This window comes from Pleurodeles waltl, chromosome 2_2, assembly GCF_031143425.1.
Source record: "Pleurodeles waltl isolate 20211129_DDA chromosome 2_2, aPleWal1.hap1.20221129, whole genome shotgun sequence".
In the NCBI taxonomy this organism is placed as follows: domain Eukaryota; kingdom Metazoa; phylum Chordata; class Amphibia; order Caudata; family Salamandridae; genus Pleurodeles; species Pleurodeles waltl.
Window position 1 is genome coordinate 242,738,334 of NC_090439.1, and position 25,567 is coordinate 242,763,900.

General features: G+C 45.8%; 1 protein-coding gene across 2 annotated transcripts in view; it reads left to right on the top strand.

Annotated features, from left to right (window-relative positions):
• The window catches only part of TENT4A (terminal nucleotidyltransferase 4A), a 298,560-nt gene that overhangs the window by 195,685 nt on the left and 77,308 nt on the right, over window positions 1-25,567 (top strand). For both annotated transcript variants that reach the window (XM_069219701.1, XM_069219702.1), the window contains exon 11: window positions 18,424-18,537. In XM_069219701.1, the coding sequence (XP_069075802.1) occupies window positions 18,424-18,537 (114 nt within the window). The remainder of the gene's footprint in view (window positions 1-18,423; window positions 18,538-25,567) is intronic.

The following is a 25,567-nucleotide window of genomic DNA, read 5'->3' on the forward strand; positions in this document are numbered from 1 at the left end:
TGTGATGTGATAGCTCTCCCATACATTAAACTCAACATAGGACAGACCACAAAAGATAAACATTTGGCAACCTGACTGTATGATCGATTAGTGTCACCACTGTCTTCCTATTGGAACACTGTAGGAAGTTGGCTCTGTATATACTATCTCAAGGGTTAGTGTGCACAAAGTCCAAGGGTTCCCCTTAGAGGTAAGATAGTGGCAAAATTAAATAATTAAAATGCTCTATTTTGTGGTAGTGTGGTCGAGGAGTAGGCTTATCAGAGGGGTAGTGTTCAGCATTTGTTGTACATGCAGGCAATAAATGAGGAATACACTCACTTACTCCAGGCCAATGGGTTTTTTAATAGGAAAATATATTTTCTTTATTTTTAGAACCAAGTTCAAGATTTGAAGTAAATACATAAAATGTAAGGTACTCCACACAGGTAAGTTAGGAACTTTGAATCAGAGCAATAACACATACAGTTTTTGTTAAAATGGCAATAAGCTATTTTAAAAGTGGACACAGTGCAAAAATCAACAGTTCCTGGGGGAGGTAAGTAAAGGTTAGATTATGAGGTAAGACACTTACAAGTCTCAGTTCCTGGGCATAGGCAGCCCACCGTTGGGGGTTCAAGGCAACCCCAAAGTTACCACACCACCAGCTCAGGGCTAATCAGGGGCAGAGGTCAGAGGTGCCCAAAACACATAGATGCCTATGGTGAACAGGGGTGCCCCGGTTCCAGTCTGCCAGCAGGTAAGTACCCACGTTCTCGGGGGCAGACCGGGGGGGGATTTGTAGAGCACTTGGAAGGGGGGGGCGGGCACGTATGGGGGTGTGTGGACACAAATAGGCACACAGAATACACCATCAGCGGCACAAGTGCAGTGTGCAAAGCAGGCTTCGGGTTTTAGATAGGTTTCAATGAAGGGACCCGGGGGTCACTCTAGCAGTGCAGGCAGGCATCGGGGTGGGGGGCTTCTCTGGTCAGCCGCCACGTGGGCTAGAGAGAGGGTTCCCTGGGGGGTCACTCCTGCACTGAGGTTGGGTTCCTTCAGGTCCTGGGGGCTGTGGGTGCAGTGCTTGGTACTCGGGTCCCTTGTTACAGGCAGTCGCAGTCAGGGGGAGCCTCTGGATTCTCGAAGCCTGCTCTGATTTTTCGTTCGCTCTTAATTTGGGACATTGCATTGAGAGACTCAGACTACAAAAACAGCTGCGGAGCATGGTTTTCTCTGGTGTGGGGTCCTGTCCACTTGGTTCCGGTCATCCTCTTCCGGAATTACTGGCACATGGAGCTACTGTTTTCTTCAGCTACACAGGTGTTTTTTCTAAACTCTGCTTTTCTCATCATAAATTCTTTTTCACTGTTCTTTAGCTTACATACTAATCACTGGTATCACGCCCTAGCACCTGCCATTTTTACATTAACCTATAAGGTAAGCAGTGTTTCTCCAGTATATAATCTGTCAAAGGTTCACATGCCTGAATCATTCTACTTCGTGTTAGTCCCACGGTAACTTAATAAAGCGGTATATCACTATCTTAGGCTATAATAGCAATGAAAGTGAGTTTAATAGTCTATCCATGTTTTCGTTTTTTTTTTTTTTTTTTTTTTTTTTTTTTTTTTTTTAAAGACCAAGCTTGAACTTCAACCATTAAGGCAATAGCACTCCCAGCAGAGGCTGAGTCCCTCAGAATTTCAAGCACAAGTGGGAATAAATAATCCTGGGTTCTATAATGGGAGCCTTTCCAAGAAGGAGGGTGGGTCACATGTGAAACTGTGAAAGTTACCAATACTGGAGAATTGCAATTACAGACAAGTAACTTATTTTCTTATTGCTGACTTGTCAACTACTACTTTAGTCATGAGTTTAACGTCTCTCCTTTTCGATTCTATTTCAGTCCCTCAAAAGATTCATATTTACTTTGAGTACCTTTCTATACTTTGTGAACATTACACTGACTTTCCCATCAGGGTAAATTGTATTCTATCTGCTTTATTTTGGACTCTGTCATTTCTAGAATCTTGATGTTGATCCTGTTAACACCTTAGTGATTGAAACATTGTCTAACTGCTGACCCGTATCTAGATTGATTAGCGAAGAGTGGGCTGTGCTAATCTTATCTAAATGCTCTTGATCACTGTGGTCACGTCTGCCCGTGGAGAATGGTGATTGTTTTTCACAAACGCCTACTGTTCTGTTATACAGGGTTATTATAAAGAAATGTTTCCAATTGTTTAGAATAATCATTAGGTGTAAACGTTGCATTTGTCCATATGGGCTATTGTTTTGTATTACCATGAGGTAGCATTGCCCGCAATAGTAGATGACAAGAAAAACTTATAGAGATTCTCTAGAGAGATCAAAAGTTGTTTGGCCCCCACAGGTTGTACTTTTTCCATCACTCTCATTTGCTCTGTGGCATCTTGCCACACAGTTTCAGGTGATCCAGAAACTTACTATAATGTATAGTCCTGGTACTGGTCTTAATCTTTCAAGACATTATTAAAGTTATGCCATCCTGTTTAAAGCTTCTGGAAGTTACATCCAGCTCCTTGACATCAAACACCAGTTTATGTAAAACAAAAGCATTGCTAACTTGCCAGAAACGTCTTTCCTGGATAGGAAAATAGTGCACTTCCATGTTTCTAAAGGACTTGGGATTGCAGTAACATCCCATAATTGTGTCTATCTGCACTCTGGAGGAGTGGACAGATTTATGCCTCTTAAAAACCCCTGTGATTGGTGGTAGCCCACAGAAATGGGTGATAGTTAATTGTAGGGTAGGCTAAACACTTGAGCTAATTCTAAGGGAAAATTCAGGATGTGCCTTAAGACTGTCTGTGCAATATCCAAATCCTGTCCCACACTCCAACAGGATCAGCATCTCCGAGCTAAACTATACTGATTAGCGGTAGTCTGCCCATGCCTTTCTAATGAGATTGTTAGCCTGTTGCTAAAGTCCTGGGTTGCCCCAGCGTCCCCCTGTAATTCTCCAAACCATGAGTGTGAGCATCCATCCAGTGTCAGTGTGGTTGAGTTGCATCAGACATCTATTTGCATGTTATTACTTTGGAGAAGGAGAATTGGAGAATCCATAGAAAAGTCCAGAAGAACTGGAACCCATGTCCAAATGGATGTCATGCTTCATCATCGGGAAGCTCCTCGTCAGAACATGAACCTCATCCTCTACTTTCTGTATGTTTTTAATCTTGGTCGCACCCTCGTAAGGTAACCATTAAAGCAGATTGCTGTGGGGTTGCTAATCAATTTTAATCTATCCACTCTCCTGCTACAAGTTTCTGACCAACACGGCAGCCACCTCATAAAAGATCTCCGGTAAAGAGCCCCCGATTGGGGAGCCCGTCAGATATTGCACCGCCGGTCTGACTAGGAGCTTCCTGATGATGAAGCATGACATCCATTTGGATGTGTGAGGGCTCTTGCTCCTGAACATTCCATGTCCCCCTATATGCATGGAACAGTGTACCCATTTGTCGTGTGACTAGTCCTTCAGATCTAACCACCATCCAGTCACCTGGACGAAGGATGGCCCGATGGAGAACTTCCATCTTGAAGTGGTGGTACACAAGCTACTGATTAAACTCGGCGGTTTAACTGTGTGCATGCTCTTGTCCTTTTTCACTACAAGGGAAGAGATTGGTCGAAAATCCCCATGGGTGTATGTGAGAAATTATGGTTCCCCTGAAGTAAAGGTTAGACTTCCTGGGGGATCAAAAGGTTGCGCCCGCCCCCTGTGTTAATGCTTGTTCTAAATCCAATTGCAGAAGAACTCTATTTAAAAATCAGCAACAGTTAATGGGACCCGTGCATCCTGGGGAATTTGCTTTGATTTGTGCCTTAACCCCAGGCCACTTCCCATCTTTGATTGGAAGGGTACTCCTTACCTGATCCACCTTATGCATTGGTCGCTCCTCAGTTTAATTTTTTTAGATGAAGGCACCAAATCGTTTGTGATGTTGAAATTGGCAGTGACAGTGGAATCTTTGGGAGGCTTTGTTGTATTCACTGGATGAATGCCTCTGTTGGCCCGACCAAATGTTTTCCTAACTTCAACTGCTGAGCTTTATCCAGTGAGAAGGTTGATACAAATTTTCCCAGCTCTTTTGTCCACAGGCCTCTAAAGAGACTGCTCTCAGCAACCTGGCCCACTTTCATTGTGGCTAGTTCACCCAGTTTAGGGTCTCAACGCCTTCACTCTGTTGACCCCATAATTGATGTTTCCAAGAAAACGCCACTTGTTGCACTCATCCTGACAACTCCTCAGGTTATGATATACTGCTATTCCAATTCTGAGCATTCATGCAGAAATGGCAAGCATTTTTACGGGGTATTTTGTATAAGGAAACCACTTCCAGGCCATATCCTGATAAAACTCAATCCAATAAATGGTTTAATAAGGACTGCATTCTTGCGAAGTCCAATCTAAAATGAGCTCGCAAAATGCACTACCAGGGGGAGATTAGGAATTCTAGACTCGTGTACAGCAAGGCATTGAAACTAGCGAAGAAAGATTGAGAACACGATACTTGGCAGAGGATGCTTGATGCAATTAAGAACCATGATAACAGGTCCTTCTGGAGGCTGATGGCCTGTAGATACAGAGAGGGTAATGACACCACTAGTACGCATATCCAGCCTGAAAAATGGGTGGCCCATTTCTCTGAGATTTACGTCTCACCTGCACAACAGGCTCCTGTGTGCTATGGGGGCAATGACTATAGATTTTATGCAGATGGCTCTGTGGAGAACATTGTCTTCACCATAGCTGAAACCACAGCTGCCATCAATTCTTTGAGATCAGCCAAGGCACTGGTCCAGATACGATACCAGAGGATTTGTTTAAATCTGAACAAGTCATCTGGGCTTGGTATATAAACACATTATCAAATGCCATAGCAGCAGGTGGTCCTATCCCGGATACGTGGTTCGGGGCAGAAATAATTCCTATATATAAAAAAGTGACGTGGGTTCACCTGTTAATTTCAGACCAATCAGTCTTATTGACAATTTGCTAAATATTTTCGCTAAGCAAGTCTTAGACAGGCTTATGGAATTGGTTCAAGACAACCAGATATTATCCCCTCTTCAGGCTGGTTTTCGTCCAAAAACCAGTGTCATGGATCAGGTCTTTAGGCTACTCCTGCTATTCTGGAAATATGCCACTTCAGCAAAACAGAAATTGTATGTTGCTTTTGTGGATTTAAGATCTGCCTTTGACCTAGTCCCTAGAGGGAAGTTGTGGGAAGTCCTGCATAAAATAGGTGCCCCGTAGAGTTTAGTTAATCTAGTCCGGAGGATGCACGAGAATACCTATGCACGAGTGAGATGGGGCCATCAGGGGGAACTCACTGATCGAATAGACATTAGGCGGGGGTACGTCAGCGCTGCATCCTCGCCCCTACTCTTTACTCCTTGTTTATTAACGAAGTGGTGCGAGTTGTATCCGATAGGCCAAAATAATGCCCCTTATTTGAATGATCAAAAAATTCAGATTTTATTAGTTGCTGACGATTTTCTTTTGATCTCCAAAACCCCTGTCGGCCTTCAAGTCTTAGTGAATAGGTTTAGTGCTATTTGTGCAGACCATGGATTAGAGCTTAATTCTAGTAAAACAAAATTAATGATTTTTAGTAGAGGGCCCCACCAGAGGATGCACTATTTCACTTAATGAGGCTCCTTTAAGCAAGGTATGCTCTATTGATTACCTGGAGATAAGAATTCACAATAAAATGCAATGGGAGGCCCAGATCGATAAGAGCAGTGCACTTTTACATCATAAAAGGTCTAGAGCTCGCCCCCCACGTCTGCAGCACCAACCTGCTGTCTCCTGCCTTTGACCCCCGCCCACGCTGCTGCTAGCGTGTTCGAGGCCCCGGTAAGCCTCATCAGACTCGTGTGAAGCTTTTCGCCACGCTGTAAGTGTTTTTTGCCCTCTGTTTCAGCGCCTTGCTTCCTTGCGCTTCTGACCCCCTTGTGCCCTTCTGATTGCTGTTACCCGATTGTATTTTGTGCCCTCACTGTATTTTGTGACTGTTTTTGGAAGTTTTGCTTTCTGATTGTGCCTTGTATTTCTCCTGTTTTTTTGCCCCTTGGGCGCTCCCCCTCACTCCCCCTTGCCGATCTCTCCTTGCCGCTGCCTCCCTGCGGCCTCGCGCCCTCTTTTGCCGCTCCCTCCCGCCTCCCAGCTGCTCCTCCCTCCCCCCTCCCTTCTTAATGGCTGGCGCTGCGCGGCCGCGCGCGCCGGAGGCAAGCCAGTCTGCGCCCGTCCGCGCCTGGACCGCACCCAGCGCCACCCTCCCTGGTCCTCGATACTCTGCCAGCGAACTCCACGCCCTCAACCCTTGTCCCTCCACAGTGCTTCCAGGCCACCCCGAAGCACACCAAAGGACCTTTTTCCTGCCGCACCTGCAACTTCTCCTGCAACAGAACAATGAAGCCAGCAACAACCAACACAAACCACCTGCACTGCATCCTCCTCAACACACGCTCCGCACGAAAACATGCCATCGAGCTCTGGGACCTGCTCGACACCACCGCCCCAGACGTGGCCTTCCCGACCGAAACCTGGTGGAACGACTCCTATGCCCCTGACATCGCCATCGCCATCCCTGACGGATACAAGATCACCAGAAGAGATCGCACCAACGGAATCGGCGGAGGAATAGCCATCGCCCACAAATCTACCCTCAAGAATCGCGCCCACACGGACGACACCCTCAAGACAGCCGAACACCTCCACTTCCAGATTCACACGGACCCCAACACTACCCTCAGAGAAACCCTTATATACCGCCCTCCAGGACCAAGAGCCCCCTTCAGCGACACAGTCTCCGACCTCGCAAGCACCCACGCCCTCGCCTCTCCAGACTACATCCTCCTGGGAGATCTAAACTTCCACCTGGAGAACAACGACGCCAACACCGCATCACTGACCACCAACCTCTCCAACCTCGGACTCAGTCAACTGGTCAACACTCCCACCCACATCGCCGGACACACCCTTGACCCACTCTTCACTTCAAGCAACCACATCTCATTCAGCCACACCTCCGAACTCCACTGGACCGACCATCACTGAGTACATTTCACCTTAAAGAAAAACACCGAACACCACCGCACCCCTCTACCGCCTCACCGCCGCTGGGGAAAAGTCACTGAAGATCAACTAGCCAGCACCCTCGCCAAAAACCCACCACCCGACCCCACCAACCCGGACTCCGCTGCCATCAACCTCCATCAATGGATCCTCAACAGCGCCAACATCCTAGCTCCACTCAAGAGACCCACCGCCAACCAAGGAAAGAAAAAAACAGCCTGGTTCACAGACGAACTAACCACCTCCAAACGCACCTGCCAGAAACTCAAGAAAAAATGGATCCTCGAGCGCACACCCGACAACCTTGCTACCCTCAAGGAAGCCAACTGCAAACACCATCAACTGATCCGACTCGCCAATCGCTCCCACTTCACAGAACGCCTCAACAACAACGCTCACGACTGCAAAGAACTCTTCTGCATAGTGAAGGAACTTTCCAACGTCAACGACGTCCCTCCTTCCCAGGAACTCTGCGACGATCTCTCCACCTTCTTCTACCAGAAAATTGCAGACATCCACGACAGCTTCAACACCTCACCTCCGCCAGACCTCACCCCCAACAACTCCTCCCACGCCTACCGCATCACCTCCTGGACTCAAGTAGACGATGCCGAAACCCGAAAGACCATGAACTCCATTCACTCAGGATCTCCCGCTGACCCCTGCCCACATCACATATTCAACAAAGCCGACGCCACCATCGCCCCCAAACTCCGCAAGACCATCAACCTCTCCTTCAACACTGCCACCTTCCCGGACAGCTGGAAGCACGCAGAAATCCAACCCCTCCTCAAGAAACCTAAGGCTGATCTCAGCGATCTCAAAAACTTCCGACCGATCTCCCTCCTCCCTTTCCCAGCGAAAGTCATCGAGAAGATCGTCAACGCTCAGCTCGCCCACTTCCTAGAAGACAACTCCATCCTAGACCCCTCTCAATCTGGTTTCAGACGAAACCACAGCACTGAGACCGCACTCCTCGCCGCCACAGATGACATCAGACAACAGATGGACAACGGCGAAACCTCAGCCCTGATCCTCTTGGACCTATCAGCCGCTTTCGATACAGTCTGCCACTGCACCCTACTAACCCGTCTCCATGAAGCCGGCATACAAGACAAAGCCCTCAACTGGATCTCATCCTTTCTCTCCGGCAGAACCCAGAGAGTCCGACTCTCACCCTTCCGCTCCAAAGCCACCAACCTCATCTGCGGCGTCCCCCAAGGCTCCTCACTTAGCCCAACGCTGTATAACGTCTACATGGCCCCCCTCGCACAACTGGCCCGCCAACACAACCTCAGCATCATCTCCTACTCCGACACCCAGCTCGTCCTCTCCCTGACCAAAGATCCTCTCACCGCCAAAACCAACCTCCACGAGGGACTGGAATTCATCGCCGAGTGGATGAGCAACAGCCGCCTGAAACTTAACTTCGACAAGACGGAAGTCCTCATCCTCTGCGCCCCCCCTAACGGGTACATAGCGCGCTTTATAAATCTATTGATTGATTGATTGATAGATCTGGTGCTATTCCATTAAATTTATTTTAGCAAAGGCTCGGAGTGGCGTTTTATGGTGCCGAGATTTGGGGATTCTCTAATGTCCACAAACTATCTGTAGGGGAAAATAACTTTACAAGATCTCTCCTTGCATGTCCTCGTAACACCCCATTGATTCCAGTGTTCCTGGATCTCTGGTTTTCCCACATTTCAGATGTAATAGCTTTAAGACCATTACTTTTTTGGGTACTCATTTGGACTACCCCTGAACTAGCTGAATATAAGGAATCTTTACAAGACATCTTAGATAGACCAAATGCGCTTTCTGTTCCCTGGCTTAAGCATGTCTTGGGATGGTTTCACATCTTGGGACTTGGGGATTTCTGGAGACAACCTCATCATTTAAGGAGGGCCCAGAAGCAACACCTGAAGTCAGTATATTTTTCTTATGTTATGAATAAGCAATTGTTATGCACTTTGTATGGTCGATTGACAACACAATTTCTGGACTTCAAATGGTATCCTAATTTTGAACCCTTTCTGGATTTAATTCCTGACCTACAAAGCAAAAGCCTGTATGCCCGCTTCAGGTATGGGTGCTTACCATTGAAATCACTAACTAGCACCGGGCAACCTGCCCCGATCAGATTTATGCCCTAGTTGTAATTGCACCTCGGAAACTACAGTACATTTTATGTTTATTTGCCCAGCTCATGGGATTGCTCGGAGGAAGTGGATTCGCCCAGATTGTAGGACTATGGGTTTGGGACACTGTAAAGTTGCACTAAGGATGTTGACAAGAGACACTTCTCCCTTTTTAATCTGTGTGGTTAGCAAGTTCCTTGCGGCCGCATGGTATTTAAGTGCTCGTTTAAAAAAAAATCAAAACAACTTAAATGATCATTGTTCATAACTTATTATTTATTAACTATTTACCTAAGATTATGACTTATGACCTTTCTCTGGCTGATTGGGGGGGGGGGGGGGGGAGAATTATGAGATACTGAAAGTGTAAATAGTAAGCTGGTGCGAGACAGTTCCCTTTTCCCCGACAGGTGGCCAGTATATTTGTAGGATTGTTGATTTTATTTTCCGTTTAGCTCGGTATTTATCATGTGTATTTTACTATTTTATTTATTGTGATTTTATTTTGCTTTGATGGTTAAATATGACGGAATAAAGCTTGCTTGATGATATACTGCTAGTGCCCTTGGCTTCCTCCACCATATCCATAATTTTCGTTAGTGGTCCGAAGGCATTTAAGATCATAACCTGGCATGCCTTTAAGGAATAGTCAATCTCCTTCTTGTTGTCTTCGATAAGATGGCAACTTGTAACCAAATTTATCATCAAAAAAGGGGCTTGGCCATCCCACCCCTAAGGTAGCCCCTGACTTTGTCTATTTGTTTGCAAATCCTTTGTCCCACCTTTTGGAAAGACTTGTCTGGTGGAACCCACTCTGCTGAGTGCAGGTGTTGGATATCATCCAGGTTCAACGTACCTTCCAGGTCAGCCAAAACATGTCGCCTCACATGAGGTGTTATCTAACCTGAGTTGCTTGGTACCACAATCTGGGTGGCAAGGTTGACTGGGCCACTGTGACACTTAACTATCTGGTCCATTGGGTTCACTGGGTATAAACGCTGGTTGTACAGGGACCTTTACTACCATCATGTTAGAGGCGCACCATTTTAGAAATGCTTGTCAGCCTTTCCACGGTGTCAGACGGCAGCTTGATGCAAGGTTTGAGGCAGGCTTTACCTTACAAATGGCCTTTGGAACCTCTAGAGTTTTGAAGAATCAAGAGTGATCCTGATCTTCACCCATCAGGGGAGCTCACACTATGACTTACTGCTACCATTGGAATCTGCCTGCTCAAGGCCACCAAGGCATGCAAAATCTTTCTTTTGGAGAGTTGCGTCCACAGCATCATCCAAAGGCAAGCTCCTACATTTGCAGATCAGATGCTACAAAATGTTTACATAGGCTTAGTTTAGTATGCTACCACAATCAGTTTAAGTCGGGACAAATGTGGGCTGGTTTATACGGATGGAGACCATCTGAGTAAAAGCAGTAGCATAAGGTGTGCTAGAATTGTGATTATGAATGCAAAAAACACTTCTGCCCACCCCATCCCCCACTCCCCAAGTAATTCCTTCTCAAGGACCCGGGGGGGTGGGGATTAGTGTACAGTTCCAAAGATCAAACTGACATACAGAAAAAAACTTAATTTCACTAGGACTGCAGGGGAAAGACCATAGGATGGGAAGCCAACATCGCTCTTGAGGTGGTGGTGATGTGAGAATGCCTCAATGCCTACAGTGCCCATCGAGGCACAAGCAGGTTAACACACCATTTCCTTGGGAATGACCTTAGGACTGAGACAGTGATTAATTTCAAGCTTCTGCTTGGACTCTTCGGAGTTGCTTTCTTTTGCTTGTTAATGCTTAGTTTCTGTTGCTGCTGAGCTATTAAATGAAGAAAAAGCATAATCTGAGCCTCTGGTTCTGATGTAAAATCAAAAAATTCCCCGTTTCACATTGGTTGATTTGTCTGCATGACCTGATTTTAATTTCTCTAACTATTAGTTCGATGGAATGAGTGGCTGTAGATACACTTGCTTTGCATAAGTCTGCCATATAGTGTTGAGTCCAGAGTGCTAAAAGTTATTCTTGTTCGAGGAATCTTTTGGAGTCACAGGATTGAGTGACTCATCCTCTCTGTGATTCTGTGCATGGGCATGGAGTTCTTTGTTAGATTGCTTTCTCTCTGCTGTCTGGTTCAGATGTGTTTATGCAGTTACTGCAAACTGTTCTGTCTTTCTTTCAGTGACTATATTGTACTCCGATCGGGTTTCTCTATTTTGCACGGTCAGTCCGAATTTCCACTCCAGTAGCTGGCTCACTGCCCTTCTGGGCATCCTCTTCCATCTCAGGCCTACTCCTCCACGGTGCGTCTGACTATGCAGGGCTAATGGAACATACTCTATTTTGGTTTTGCCCTCTATGCCACACTAAATTTCCCTACACTGACCAACATCTTATCTGTCTGGTGTGTCTCCCTGAACCACAACGAACAGACTTGCAATGCCTGCCATTCCTTTCAATCCAAGAAGACGCTCTAGGACCCAAGAGCTCGTTGATTGGAGATGTCAAAAATGCCAAAGACGCCAGATAACTTTGGGGAAGAGGGCATGCATGAGGAGCCAGAACAGGAGTCATTCTCTATTGAAGACTGTGTTGGATGTGCAGTCCGACATCGATAGCTAACCGGTTACCTCCATACAACCTATGAATAGAACAACCCCTGCACCCTGTTCAGAGACTAAAAAAAGCCACAAGTGGGTTGCCGGACTACAGCTGCTTTTGGGCCATGGTTGGATCTGAAAATCTCCTTTGGATGCCCTGCACCGAAGATAGCCAAGACCTCTTCGGAATCGACTTTTGGCTCAGTCCATCACCTACAGCTTTGGTGTTGAGCATAGCCATCGACCTGAGAACTTCGTGAATGAGCAAAAAAGCCTCCATCAGCTTCGGAGCCAACAGCTTCACACAGACCAAATACTCAGTACCAAAAGTTTTGGAAAACAAGACTGCCTCTTAAAGACTCCAGCAAACAAACTAAAATGATGAAAGCAATGCAGAGCCAATCAAACATTCACCCCCAGTCACAGAACTGGGTTTAATCCATCAATTCTATTGCTCACCATGCCGCCCCAGTTTGGACCCAGCCATATACAAATCAGTCTCGACCCTGTTCCTTAAGGGAACAGTCCAGCTCAAACTGCCAGGTCATAAAGACTCCAGCAATCTTTCCAATACGTCACCAGTGGAGCGGATTTGAGAGATTATGGATACTCGTCAGTACCAGCTTCATGTTCAGAAATGAACAGGGAGAATTATTGCCACCACCATTTCCCCCCCCCCCCCCCCCCCCCCCCCCCCCCCCCCCACCTCCAATTAAATGTAGGCTAACCTTTGAGGCTTTGGACACTGCTCCTCCCCTTAAGAAGGTCTCCAAGGACAAGGCTCCAATTAGACCCCATCCTTCACCACATTCTCCAATTCTTCCTTCCACCCCTCTACCACCTCCTCAATCTTCAACGCCACAGTTTGTGGCACAGGGTTAACCCACACCACAAGAGGATGGTTTTAGTGACACCACAAGAGTTAAGATATGGGTCATATGAATCCCATGGATCTATCTTGCCAAATGACCCAGATCTATACCCTGCATGATCATAACCACCCAAAGACTCAGTAGGTGATAGCAAGGGCAGTAGCATTCCAGCATCCGCCTACACACTGACCCTATTTAAGAGGATTTTCTCTGGCACTCTTACTACAACTGTCAGTTCCTCGCCATGCTACCTGGCATGCTAATGTCATCTTTAAAGAATCCATAAGGTCCCAAGTTTACACCCCGTGGGTGGATAAATACAAAGCAGCACCTTCAGACCTTCTGTTTGTATGGGTTCAAATCCCTCCAGACTCCCTATTGGTCAGTACCGCACAAACCTGTTGTAATAGTCAATCTACAGGAGATTACCCCCACCTGACAAAGCAAGAAAATAGATGCAGTGGGGAAAAGAGTAGCATCAGTAGCTTCCAAACATCAGCGTAATGCCAATTCACAAGCACTGTTAGCATGGTACAACAGGGCCCCCTGGAACGAAATGTAGAATCTCCTTTAGTACCTGCCAGTGGAGCATTGCAAAAGGGTGCAATAGATAATATCAAACTATCTCCAGTAACTATTCGTTGCACAACAGATGCCACAGATACAGCGGCATTAATGCAGTCATTGCTTGGCTTAGGTGTTCTGGCTTCAAGCCAGAAATACAGCAGTCAGTACTCAACATGCCATTTGATAGGGGGAACACTTATTTGGCCAACAAGTGGATACCACAATAGAAGAACAAAGATTCAGAAATAGCGAAAGCAATAGGGGGGGCACTACTAACTACTACACGACCTGGTACTTTTTGTCTCCCACAAATGTCTACATAGCCTTCCACTTAAAAAAAAAAAAAAAAGACAAGCCTCCCACTTTTACAACAGAGGTTCCTTTAGGGGAATCATACAGAGGCTTGAATAACAAAGGCAGAGGTTAGGCATCCACCTCCAGAGGATCTGCCTCCATTGCACACCAGTGACTACCTACACCTCCCACCACCTCACACCTCTCCAGTAGAGGAAGACTGAAACACTTATATCCATGATGGTTGTCTATCACCTCAGACCAGTGGGTTCTTTCAATTATCCTACATGGTTAGTCTGGAGCTAACTTCCACTCCATCAAAAATCCTCCCCTTGCACTCTCGAATTCTCACAAGAACACCTTACTCTTCTTAAAAAAAGAGGTAGAACCCCCTTCTCAAAGAGGCTGTAGAACCAGTCCTTCTTACAGCAAGGATTAGGAGTTCATTTCCTGTACTTCCTTATACCAAAGGAGGACAGGTCACACAGGCCAATTCTAGATCTCAGACCATTAAATCTCTGCTTTCTCTTGGAGCATTTCCATATGGTCACTCTCCAAAGATGTAATTCCACTGTTACAGCAAGGCATCTTCATGACAGCGTTCGATCTAAAGGATGCGTACTTTCAGATTCCCATTGACTCAGCTCAGATTCGTAATTGTGGGAAAGTATCACCAGTTCAAGTTTTTACATTTCAGGATCACAACTGCTATCAGGCTCTTCAGTGTCTAACAGTAGTTGTCTCATATCTCAAAAAGCAACACATTCATTTCTTCCTTTAGTTGGACGATTGGCTCCTCAAAGCCAGTACATTACAACACTCCTAACGTCCCTGACAGTGGATCTCCTTCACACTCTGGGATTGACAGTCATCTGTCTCAAATACCATCACCAATCTTTGCAGTTACAGCCTTATGTAGGAGCAGTGCTCAAATCACAGATGTAGTTAGCATATCCAAGTCCACCTCAGATTCTAACTTTTCAAACCTACATTTCCCAGTTAAAGGAAGACCACACTCAGTGATGCAGCTATTAAGAATGATGGTGTCTTGCATTGCCATCGTACCTCATGCCAGACTGCACATGCGTCCCCTCCAGCAGTGTCATCAGTTCTGTCAGTCATCTGGAAAATCAAGTGTAGTTGACTGCAGACTCTCCACTCTCCGCAGTGGTGGAATTCTACCAACCTCTCAAAAGGGGTGTGGCCCTTTCTGGACCCTGTGCCTCAGATCACTCCGACTACAGATGCATCAGACTCCTCAGTTGTCCCATGCACAAACAATTTGGAAATGGGCAATTCACCACCACATTAACTTAGTGGCAGAGTATCTCCCAGTCATGGACAACAAATTTACTGACCTACTCAGCAGGATACAGCAACCAGTCCACCAACGGGAACTTCACCCGCAAGTCCTTCAACAGTACTTCCTAATGTGGTGAACACCTCAAACCTTTTCACTGTAGGAAAGTACCTTTTTTGGCATGGTTACCACCCCGCTACTGTTTGCCTGATAATGGTAACTTGACTGAATATGTTGGGATCATGCTAACCAGGCCCTAGTACCAGTGTTCTTTCTCTAAACTGTACCATTGTACCAGTGGTACCAAGGGCTTTCTAGCAAGGGAGGGTTCATGCACACTGCCATTGCAGCTCGTGTGTGTGTGTGTGGGTGTGGGTGAGAAGAGGCAGGGAGGGTGGGCGGGGTGAGGGGATGGGGGAGTCATGGCATCTCTGTGTGCCATGCCTACCAATGACTGCCTGTTGCATAGGTAAGTCATCCCTTCAGCAGGCCTTGCGGCCCTAAGGCACGGTGCACTATACTACAGGTGAGGGCATAGCTCCATGAGCAATATACCACTACAGTTTCTAAGTCCATTCTTACACACAGTAAGTGCAGTGTGGCCTTATTAAGTACATGGGCTGGGAGTTTGTCATTACCAACCCCCCACCACCACGACTGGCACTTGAAGGCTCCTACACCCCAGGCTCTAGTCACCCACCTTCAGACTGCGATAAACCTCCTGCATTAGCTGGGGTTCACTATAAACATGTCACACCTGACTCCCTCTCAGAAGCTCCCCTTCATCGGGGATGTTCTGGATAGAGTGCAGTTTCAGGCTTATCCTCCCGAACAGTGAGTCCAAGTTATTCAGGTTGATACTGGCGTTTCTGCCTCTATCCTGGATTTCAGTGAGACAATCTGAGGTTGTTGGGCCTCATGGCCTCCTGCATCCTGTTATTCAAACATGCCAGACGGCATAGGGGGGGGCTTTACAGTGGGACCTGAAGTTCCAGTGGGCACAGCATCAGGGGAATTTCACCGAAGTGGTTCAGATCTCTGGGGGATCTGCAAATGGCCTGCAGTGGTGGTTAATGAACTGCTATTGGGTCAGAGGCAGACTCTTCTCCCTTCCCCCAACCCGATTGCACGGTAGTGACAGATATGTCACTTCTGTGAAGGGGTGGCCATCTGGGAGAGGTGGAGATCAGAGGCCTCTTGTCTCCAGCGGAATCCGAACTCCATATCAACTTACTGGTGCTACAGTTGATCCAAATGACATTGAGAGCATTTCTTCCTGTTGTAAAAGGGAAGATGGTGCAGGTGTTCAGACAACACTTCTGCAATGTGGTACTGCAACAAGCAGGGCAGTGTAGGGTTGTGGATCCTTTGTAAGGAGACTCTGCATCCCTGGACATGGCTGAACCAGCAGGGCATAACCCTGGTGGTTCAACACCTGGCAGGTTCTCTGAACGCCAGGGTGGACAAACTCAGCAGTTGATGCCTAGCAGATCACTATTGGTGCCTCCACCCAGAGGTGGTGCAAGGACCCTTTCATAAGTGGCGTTGGTTAGATCTGTTGGCCTACACAGAGAACGCGCAGGTACCGCAGTATTGAGCGTTGGAGTTTAACGTGGCAATCGCTCAGTGACGCTTTTCATTGCAAGTGTAGTTTGGGCCGTGTATACACCTTTCTGTATGTACCACTTCTACCTTGATTTCTCAAGAAGATCAAGAACAACCGGGCCCAAGTAATCTCAGTGGCTCCAGACTGGGCACAGAGTTTGGTATCCAGAGCAACTGATAATGAGCATCGATCCTCTGATCAGGTTGACCCTTTGGGTGGATCTTCTGTTGCTGCAGCAGGGGAAGACTCTCCACCCAAACCTGTCAACTCTGCACCTTCAAGTGTGGAAATTGAGTGGCAGCAGTTGGCTTTTCAGCTTCTTCCCGAAGTCTGTAAAGTTATTTTGTCAGCCAGTAGTTCTGCACTAAAATGGTGCACGACTGCCTTTGGAAACATTTTGGTATATTATGCAGAATGATCTATTGATCCTCTTTCTGCTACTTTTTCTGATATCCTACTCTATATACTATTCCTTGCCCACTAGGGTTCTGCCTTGGGTACTGTCAAGGGTTATCTTTCGGCCTAAACAGTGTTCCTTCGGCTGCCTGATCAGCATTCACTTTTCAGGTCTCCTGTTGTACATAAATTTCATAAAGGACTTGGACATATGTTTCCCCCTAGACCCTTTGTTATGCCTCAGTGGGACTTAAATCTTGTCCTCACATTTCTCATGTGTTATCTTCAAGCCTTAACACAACTGTCCCCTCTGGCTGCTTGCTATCAAGACATCTTTCCTAGTGGCAATAACATCTGCCAGGAGGGTGAGGGAGATGCAAGCTCTGTCATTTAAGACACTGTATCTCACTATGTAGCCGGACAAGGAGGTTCTCAGAAAAAGTGCCTCTTTCCTTCCCAAGGTGGTGTCCTCATTTAATCTGGGTTAGAATATCACCCTGCCCACCTTATTTGCTCTATTGTATCCCTCTAAGGAAGAGTCGTGACTCCACTGACTGGATGGCACGAGTTCTGGATGGATGGCCAACTCTTTGTGGGGAATGGGGTAGCAAAGAAGGATCAGACAATCAAACTAACCATTTCGTGCTGGGTTGTTCTCTGCATTAAGATCTGCTTCGCACTGGCCAAGAAGCAGTCCCTCGAGAGCTTGGAGGCTCATTCCGCCAGGGGCAAGGCTGCTACCACTGCACTAGCAGTTCCAGTTCTTGATGTCAGCCAGCAACATGGGCATCCTTGCACACGTTTGCAAGACACTACTGCCTGGATGATCAGGTCCAGAAAGACAGACACTTTGCCAGTTCAGGGCTGCAGGACATTTTAGTGTAGTAGAGGTATCCACGGCCCACTGCCAGGAGGTTATGGCTTGGGTATCTATCTATTCTAAGGAAGGACTCTGCAGCTAAAAGTCTCTATCAGATGGACAAGTTACTTAACTTTGGTAACTCATCTGGTAGAGACCCTCTAGCTGCAACTTACCTACACCCACCCATGCCTCCCCGCTCTGGGTATTTGTTTAATAGGATTAGGGTTTATCCCTTTCAGGCCCTTGTTTTTGCACAGATGTACTGTTGGTTCTATCCATGCTCTGTGCTTCTGGTGTGGGAGTTACTGAGAAAAATGAACTGACGTATGTGTGCCGGGGTGGTACCTTATTAGGAGACTGTGACATCAGACTGCTCCAACAATGCTGATGACGCCACATAGATCCGAATGAGACCACCCAGCGGCACGCACAGGGTACTGCCCAGCAAAAAAAGTCTTGATTCCAAGCTGACACCAGGAAATTCTAAGGTTAAGGTATCTGCAGCTAGTCTCTACCAGATAATGCATTACTGAAGATGAGTAACTTGTTGTTTAGGATAGCGTCTCTAGCAACAGTTAAAAAGAGAGCTTGCCTGAATTATTGAACCTTTTTGGGTTGCTGCTTAGTAGTAGCATGTGTTGGTTTTAGTGGGTTACTAATAATTTCTATTAACTGCAGGTTACTCATAATGAATCCAGATCATCATCACAACCTGCAACTGAAGAAAACTCCACATTGGTGAATGATGTGGGGCCTGAATTGCCCTTGATCCAGCCTTATGATTTTGAGACAGTAAGTGTATTTGAAAATCTGTGTGTCTTGGTATATGTGAACATTTGTGATATTGAAATGAGGTGAGTTATAACAGGCAGCATAGAGTGGTCTCTTGCATTTATAATATATAATGCATGATTGTGAGCAGTAGTTAATGGAAATTTTAAAACTAAATGAACACATTTCTGTTAATTCTTCAGCACTTATCTTATCAGTGTTAGCAGGGAGCATGTTTAAAAATGTATTTAAAAAAGAGATGCCCATAATTATTGTACTGCCTCTATCACAGCTGTAGTTTTATTTAGGTTTCGTTGTTGACTTAGATTTATCATTGTCTGGTGAATCAACATTTAATGTGCTCTATTTTGATAGATGTACAATCCTTTGCATATCACAAGTCATTAAGATGGCCTTGTTAATCTGTCTCATAAAATCCTGACATGAGACATTAGTTAACACAAGGGGTTGAAAGCTGCCTTCTTGAACACTATTCTCAAAAATCCCAACTGAACAGACTAACGTGGTATCAAATGAATATTAATTTTCACAGGGGCCGTTTAATGATTCTTCATTTGTTAGAAAGATAGTAGTGAAAAATTACATTCATTGGCGTGCGGGGCTGTAGATACGCATGCTTTGCATGAGTCTGCCGTCTAGTGTTGGGTGTGGAGTGTTACAAGGTTTTGTTAGAAGAATCTTGAAGTCACGTGGTGGAGTGACTCCTCTTGGTGATACTGCACGTGGGCTTCGTGTCCATTGTTGGATTGTTTGCTTTCTGGTTTCGACGTGTTACTCTTGCTCAGATTTCTCTAGGCTTGGTCCATTCCAAACCATTCTCGTCTGTCTTCAGTCAGTGACGGTATTGTACCTCAATCGTGTTTTCTCTGCTTAGTTGGTCCGAATTTCAGCTCCGGGATCAGACTCATTGGCCTTTGGGGTGCTCTAGCCCATCTCGAGCCTACTCCTCCACGTGGCATCGGACTAAGCAGGGCTATTAGAACATAATCTATTTCAGTGTTGCCCTTGATGCCACCCTATATTTCCCCACACTGACCAACATCTGTTGTGAAATTTGCATCTCTCCCAGGACTACAATGAACAGAGTTGTGATGCCTGCTGTTTATTTCACTCAAATCAGACACTCTGGGACCAAAGAGCTTGTCTGTTGGAAATGGTGTCCAAAACGCTAGACGACACGCCTGGTGTCTTAGGGAAAGAACGCACAGGAGGAGCCACACAAAGACGAGGCCTTCATCAAGGACTTGGAGTCAGATGGACAATCAGACATTGAAAGTTAAGGGGTGACGTTGGCTAAACCTCTGAGTAGAATAACCCCTACTCCCCAAAAAGAGACTTTGAAAATGCCCCACAAAGAGGTCACTGGAATGCTACTGCCTTCAGGCCATTGTTGGCTCGGAAAATCACCTTTGGATGCCCCCACCTCACGACCTGGCACCGAAGATAGCCAGGACTACATCATCTTTGACATTGATCTCTGACTTGGTTGGTTCACATAAAACTTTGGGATCGAATCGACCCGAGTGCTTTGGCACTGACCAAGAAAGCCTCCACATCTGATTAGGAGCCGACCCCTTCGCATCGACCAAAGCCTTTGGTACTGAATATTAGGGAACACAAGGTTGTGCCTCATAGTGACTCCAGTCACTCTTCCAGCACTCCTTCACCAGTGGAACCAATTTTAGCAGTCATGGATGCCTGTCAACGCCAGCACCACACCAAAAAAACAGTAAGAATCATTGCATCCAACTTTTTCCAGTAAAGAGGAAGTTAACCTTTGAATAGGCCTTGGACCTTTCGCCTCCCCCCAAAAAAGACCTCCAAGTACAAGGCTCTAATTCTGCCTCAGGCTTCTCATTCTCCAGTTCATCTTGCTTCCGTCCACATTCTCCTACACCTCTTACTATACCACAGTCTTCACCACAAGGTGCACCCTCACTGCAAGATGACTGGGTGACGCACCTCATGATCTAGATCCATGGGATTTATTTGACCCAGATCCCTTATTACCAAATGATACATGCCTATACCTTACACAGCAGTCACCACCTGAAGATTGTACATCATATCAGCAGGTGATGGCAAGGGCAGCATCATTCCACAATGACCACTTATACACTGACCCTACTGAATACGATTTCCTGTTTTACACGCTTAAGCTACACAATCAATTCCATCCCATGCTACCAGGCATGCTTAGTCATGCTGAAGACCTTTTTGAAGAACCTGTTAGTTCTGGGGTTATCATCCCTAGGGTTTATTAAAAATAAAATAATAAATACAAAAAAGAATACAAAGCAGCACCTACAAACCCTCGGTTTATATGGGCTCAAATCCTACCTGATTCTATTGTTGTCAGTGCTGCACGAAAACCTGCTAATCGCCAGTCTACTGGAGATTCACCCTCTCCTGACAAAGACTAAGAAATTTGATGCAGCAGGAAAAAGAGTAGCAGCACAGGCAACCAATCATTGGCTTATCACCAATTTGCAAGCACATAAAGGGCACTAGAAAGTGGCAGAAGGTCAAGCTATCACCAACAATTCCATTTGTTTTGCGATAGATGCCACAGATACAGCAGCATGTGGTATTAACACAAGCATCATACGCAGGCATGCTTGGCTTAAATGTTCAGGCTTTACGCCGGAAATATAGCAGGCAGTACTCAATATGCCATTAAATAGGTAACACCTATTTGGACAAGTGGCTACCACACTTGAAAAACTGAGTCAGGCAGCTAAAGCAGTGGGGGCACTAGTGAACTACAAAACATGGTAAATTTGTTCGGCCAGAATTCAGGGGAGGCTTCAAACCATTGTCTACAGACCTTTCCACCTCCCAAACCAAACAAGCCTCCCACTTTAACAGCCGTTCCTTTAGGGGATCATAAAGAGGCACAAATAAAGGTAGAGGTAAGGCATTGACTCTCGAGGATCTACCTCCAATACCAGTCGGTGACTACCTACACCTTCCACCACCTCACCCCTTTCCGCTAGGGGGAAGAATAAGATGTTTACCCACAATGGTCAGAGGATTTAGCGCAGCTGTCAGAATGATCACCTCAGGAGCTGGAGATCTGGGTTTGTGTGTTGGCTCAACATCCTGTGATTCTGGACAAATCACGTAAATCTCCCCGTGCCCATACAGTCTGGATACCCTCACAGGTGAAAAGTCGTGCTGTATAATTCTACACGCATGCATCACCACAGGCTAGTGGCTCCATTCAATTATTCAACATGGTTGTCTGGAGTTCACTTCCAATCCACCAAATATTCCCCCTCGCACTCAAATTCTCACAAGCACACCTTACTCTTCCCAAAGAGGAGGTTCAATTTCTTCTTCTGAAAGGGGCTATAGAACCAGTCCCCTTGTCAAATTAAAGATCAGGAGTATGCTCCATTTATTTCCTCATGCCAAAGGACAGATCATTTAAGAAAATCGTAGATCTCAGGCCTATAAATCTATGCTTTTTCAGAGAATTTCCAGATGGTCACCCTCCAAGATGTCATTCCACTGTTAAAGCAAGGTGGATTTATGAAGGCGTTAGATCTAAAGGATGCTTATGTTCATATTCTCATTCAATCCAGCACACCGCTAATTTATCAGATTTGTAATTGCAGGAAAGCAGTACCTGTTCAAGGTTTTACCTTTCGGGGGTCACACCCACTACTAATGTTTTAACTAAATGCCTAGCAGTAATTGCTGCATATCTGATGTTGACACATTGTCTTCCTTTACTTGGACGATTGGCTCACCAAAGCCAGTATGTTATTATAATGTCAGCCTCACACTCAGCTAACAGTGGATCTCCTTCACACTCGGGGATTCATGATCAACTTTCAAATATCCCATCTTCAACCTTTGCAGATGCAACCTCATATAGGAGCAGTACTCAATGTGCAGGTAGGGTTAGCGTATCCAAGTCCAGCTTGGATTCAAACTTTTCAAACCTTGATTTCCCAGTTACAAGGTGACCACATTTAAAGTGAAAACTGATGCGGCTATTATGAATTATGGTGTCTTGCATTGCCATCTTATGTCATTCCAGACTTCACATGTGTCCCCTACAGCAGTGCCTGTCTCTTTATTGGTCTGAGTCATCTGGAAGATCTAATGTTGTTGGACTTCGACTCACTGTGCTCTGCATTCCACCAACCTTTTTCAAGGGGCGGCCCGTTTTAGACCCGAAATGCCAAAGTTTTGCAGCCAGATAACCACAACCTCAGTCCAAGTGCAATGCTCTATGGGTGAATTAGTCAGGGATATTTGCTTACGCTTTTCTGCCTCTCCCTCTCATCCCGTCTCTAGCTCACAAATTGAGGCAAACCTCACTATGATACTTGTAGCTACCACATGGGCACGCCAACCTTAGTTTGTAATGCTTTGTCACTAGTTCCGCACGAGATGCTCCCTGACAGACTGGTCCTTCTTACTCAGAATCAAGGACAGATAAGGCATCCAGACCCCAAATCTCTCAGCCTTGCGATATTGCTCCTGAAGTCAGTTTGGTTACTTAAAACTACTGCCAGAATGTATGGGCATTTTAAGAGAAGCATGTAAACCTACAACTAGATGGTGTTATGTTGCAAAATGGAAACGTTTTCTATGGTACTGTCAGCCTAAACACATTGACCCACTCAAAGATTCAAATCAAGACATTGTTTATTTGGAGCAAACAAAATTTGCATATTTATTTATTCAACTTTTTAGTAGCTATAGGTGAATAGCTCCAAAACAGACAAAACACCTCTCTTCAGGATAATGGCAATGCCTTTAATTAATTCCACCCAGTGTACCTCCAGCACCATCCTGGCATCTTAATGTTTTTACTAGGATCATGGGTCCACCTTTCCAGCTAATGCATTCATGTCAGTTACAGTTCCTTTCATGGAAAGTAGCTTTCATAGTGACTATCACTTTCCTAAAACGTGCAAGTGCCTCCCCCTCTAAAGTATAATTTAGACAGACCAGATCCTGCATCTAGGCCTAGTTAGACTTGGAAAAGTCATTTGACAGCGAAGGCATAGTGCAGGTCTACTGGCTCCATTGCCTTCTAAAGCATTCTTGGACACAGCTGACCGAGCTAGGCTGCAGACCGTGTATGACCGTTCTGTGACTCTTAATCCAAGAAATGATCATTCTCCATAAGGCGTGAGCATGGGAAGTTGCTGTTCATCATAGAATTCACTGATACTCATAATTTATGGTAAGCCTAGCACACAAGGATTTCGAAACCTATTTTTTAATTAACTAAGGAAATGCCTCTTTTTGCATGATAACCCCCAAGTTTTTGGACTGATTTACTATTTCGATAGCAGACCTCCGTGCCAATACTCTGATTCTTAAAAGGTCTGTCTGATTGTTCACTCCCAATTGTCATCATTTACCTTAATTATAATTTCCTGTTGTATGGTAGCAAGGGTACACAGGGGCCTGTAAGTTAGTCTGTTGTTGACTGCAGCACTTATTGTGCCACCACAAGTATGACAGTACAAAGTGTGGCTCCTAGCCTGCTGGCTGAGCAGTTAAACGGTTAATGGGCTTTGCCATTTAAAGCCTTGGCAAAGGCCACTATTTCCTTTTTAGTATGCCACCCCCTAAGCCAGGCCTAAGCCCTAAAGGGGTGGTTGCATTGTTTTTAAAAAAAAAAAACAGTATGACATGCAGTTTGTAACGTTACATTTCCAGTAAAAACCCAGCATTTTAATTTTTCTGTGGGAAGGTTGGTTGCCCACTGGAGAGTACAGTTACACGCTGACAACTCCGCAGTGCTACCTTCTGATTGGCACTGCTCACTATCATACTTCATGGTATCAAAAGAATTACTATGTTATGAGACTTGATGTTCTAGTTGAATTTAATGTAACTTTTCCACTAGTGGCAATTTCTGTAGGTAGCCACTTTGTTGCTCAAGGTGTTAGTGCCTATCGTACTGGCCATGATACAGTGTTCAGTTTTTTTTTCTTCGTTGTTTTCTTTTGTGAATAGTCTACCACCATTTCGTGCTTGGTATGTCCCCTGTCTTATATTAGATGGTGCCCCTGAAGTTCCTGTGTATGGTAGCCATCTTCAGATTCTTTTTTATGCCGTTGGGTCAGGAAGCATAGGGAGAAGCTCTGAAGTTTTCACCAACCACGCTGAATAATCCAAAGTAAAACAGAAGTTTTTCGGAAAAAAAAAAAAATCACCAAAAGATAGAAGAAAGCAAGAGAATGGGATCCTTCCCCCTCCCTCCCAATCACCCGACAGAGGACCCCACTAGATTTCTCCACGTGGCCTGTGAATGAAGCAAGGTGTAGGTGTCATGGAGAACACCCCTTTTAATTTTTGCCGGAACTGCATCACAAATTCGCAGTGTGACTTACACAAAGTCTACAACCTCTTCCTGCTGAAGGACAACGGGGACAAGGATTGAGGCCTGCGCAACATTTGTGCCGAAGGCTCATCAAACACAGAACACAAATCAATGTTCAGCCAAAAACCACAATGGCCCCTGAAGGACCTAGGCCTCACCAGCGAGGGCAAAGAATAAGCGGGAGGTGTGGAATCAATTCCCGTGGGATCTGACATAGAAATCCTCAAAGGGGATGCGGAAAGGAAACCTGTGATGAAAATAATTGGCGCAGGGTGCTGAGAAGGTAAAAAGACTGCTGAAACCCTTGGAGACCCGGTTTCCTGAGAAGTTACACAGACAGCCCAGACACCCAAGAAAACCGTGATGGAGGGCCAGACGTTAAACAAAGTGGACTACGGATCCCAGCAGAAGACTGATGAAGGCAGAAAGGTGAAACAGACAAACCCCACTGCATAGCGAGAACCCTTGAAAGAGCCCCTAAAAGTTTGAGGAGGCAGACTGCTTTAAAAGAGCATCCTCAACACAGGATGTTGAAAAGGCTTTGGCGGTGGAAAAGAAAAGGCGAAGGCTGGAAGCTGAAATGGTGACACTTCAGTGCAAGGAGCTTGACAAGGTGCTGAAGGAATTCAGAATCCCAAGCAAGCCCTCCATGACTGCAGATGTCAGAGGAAGAGA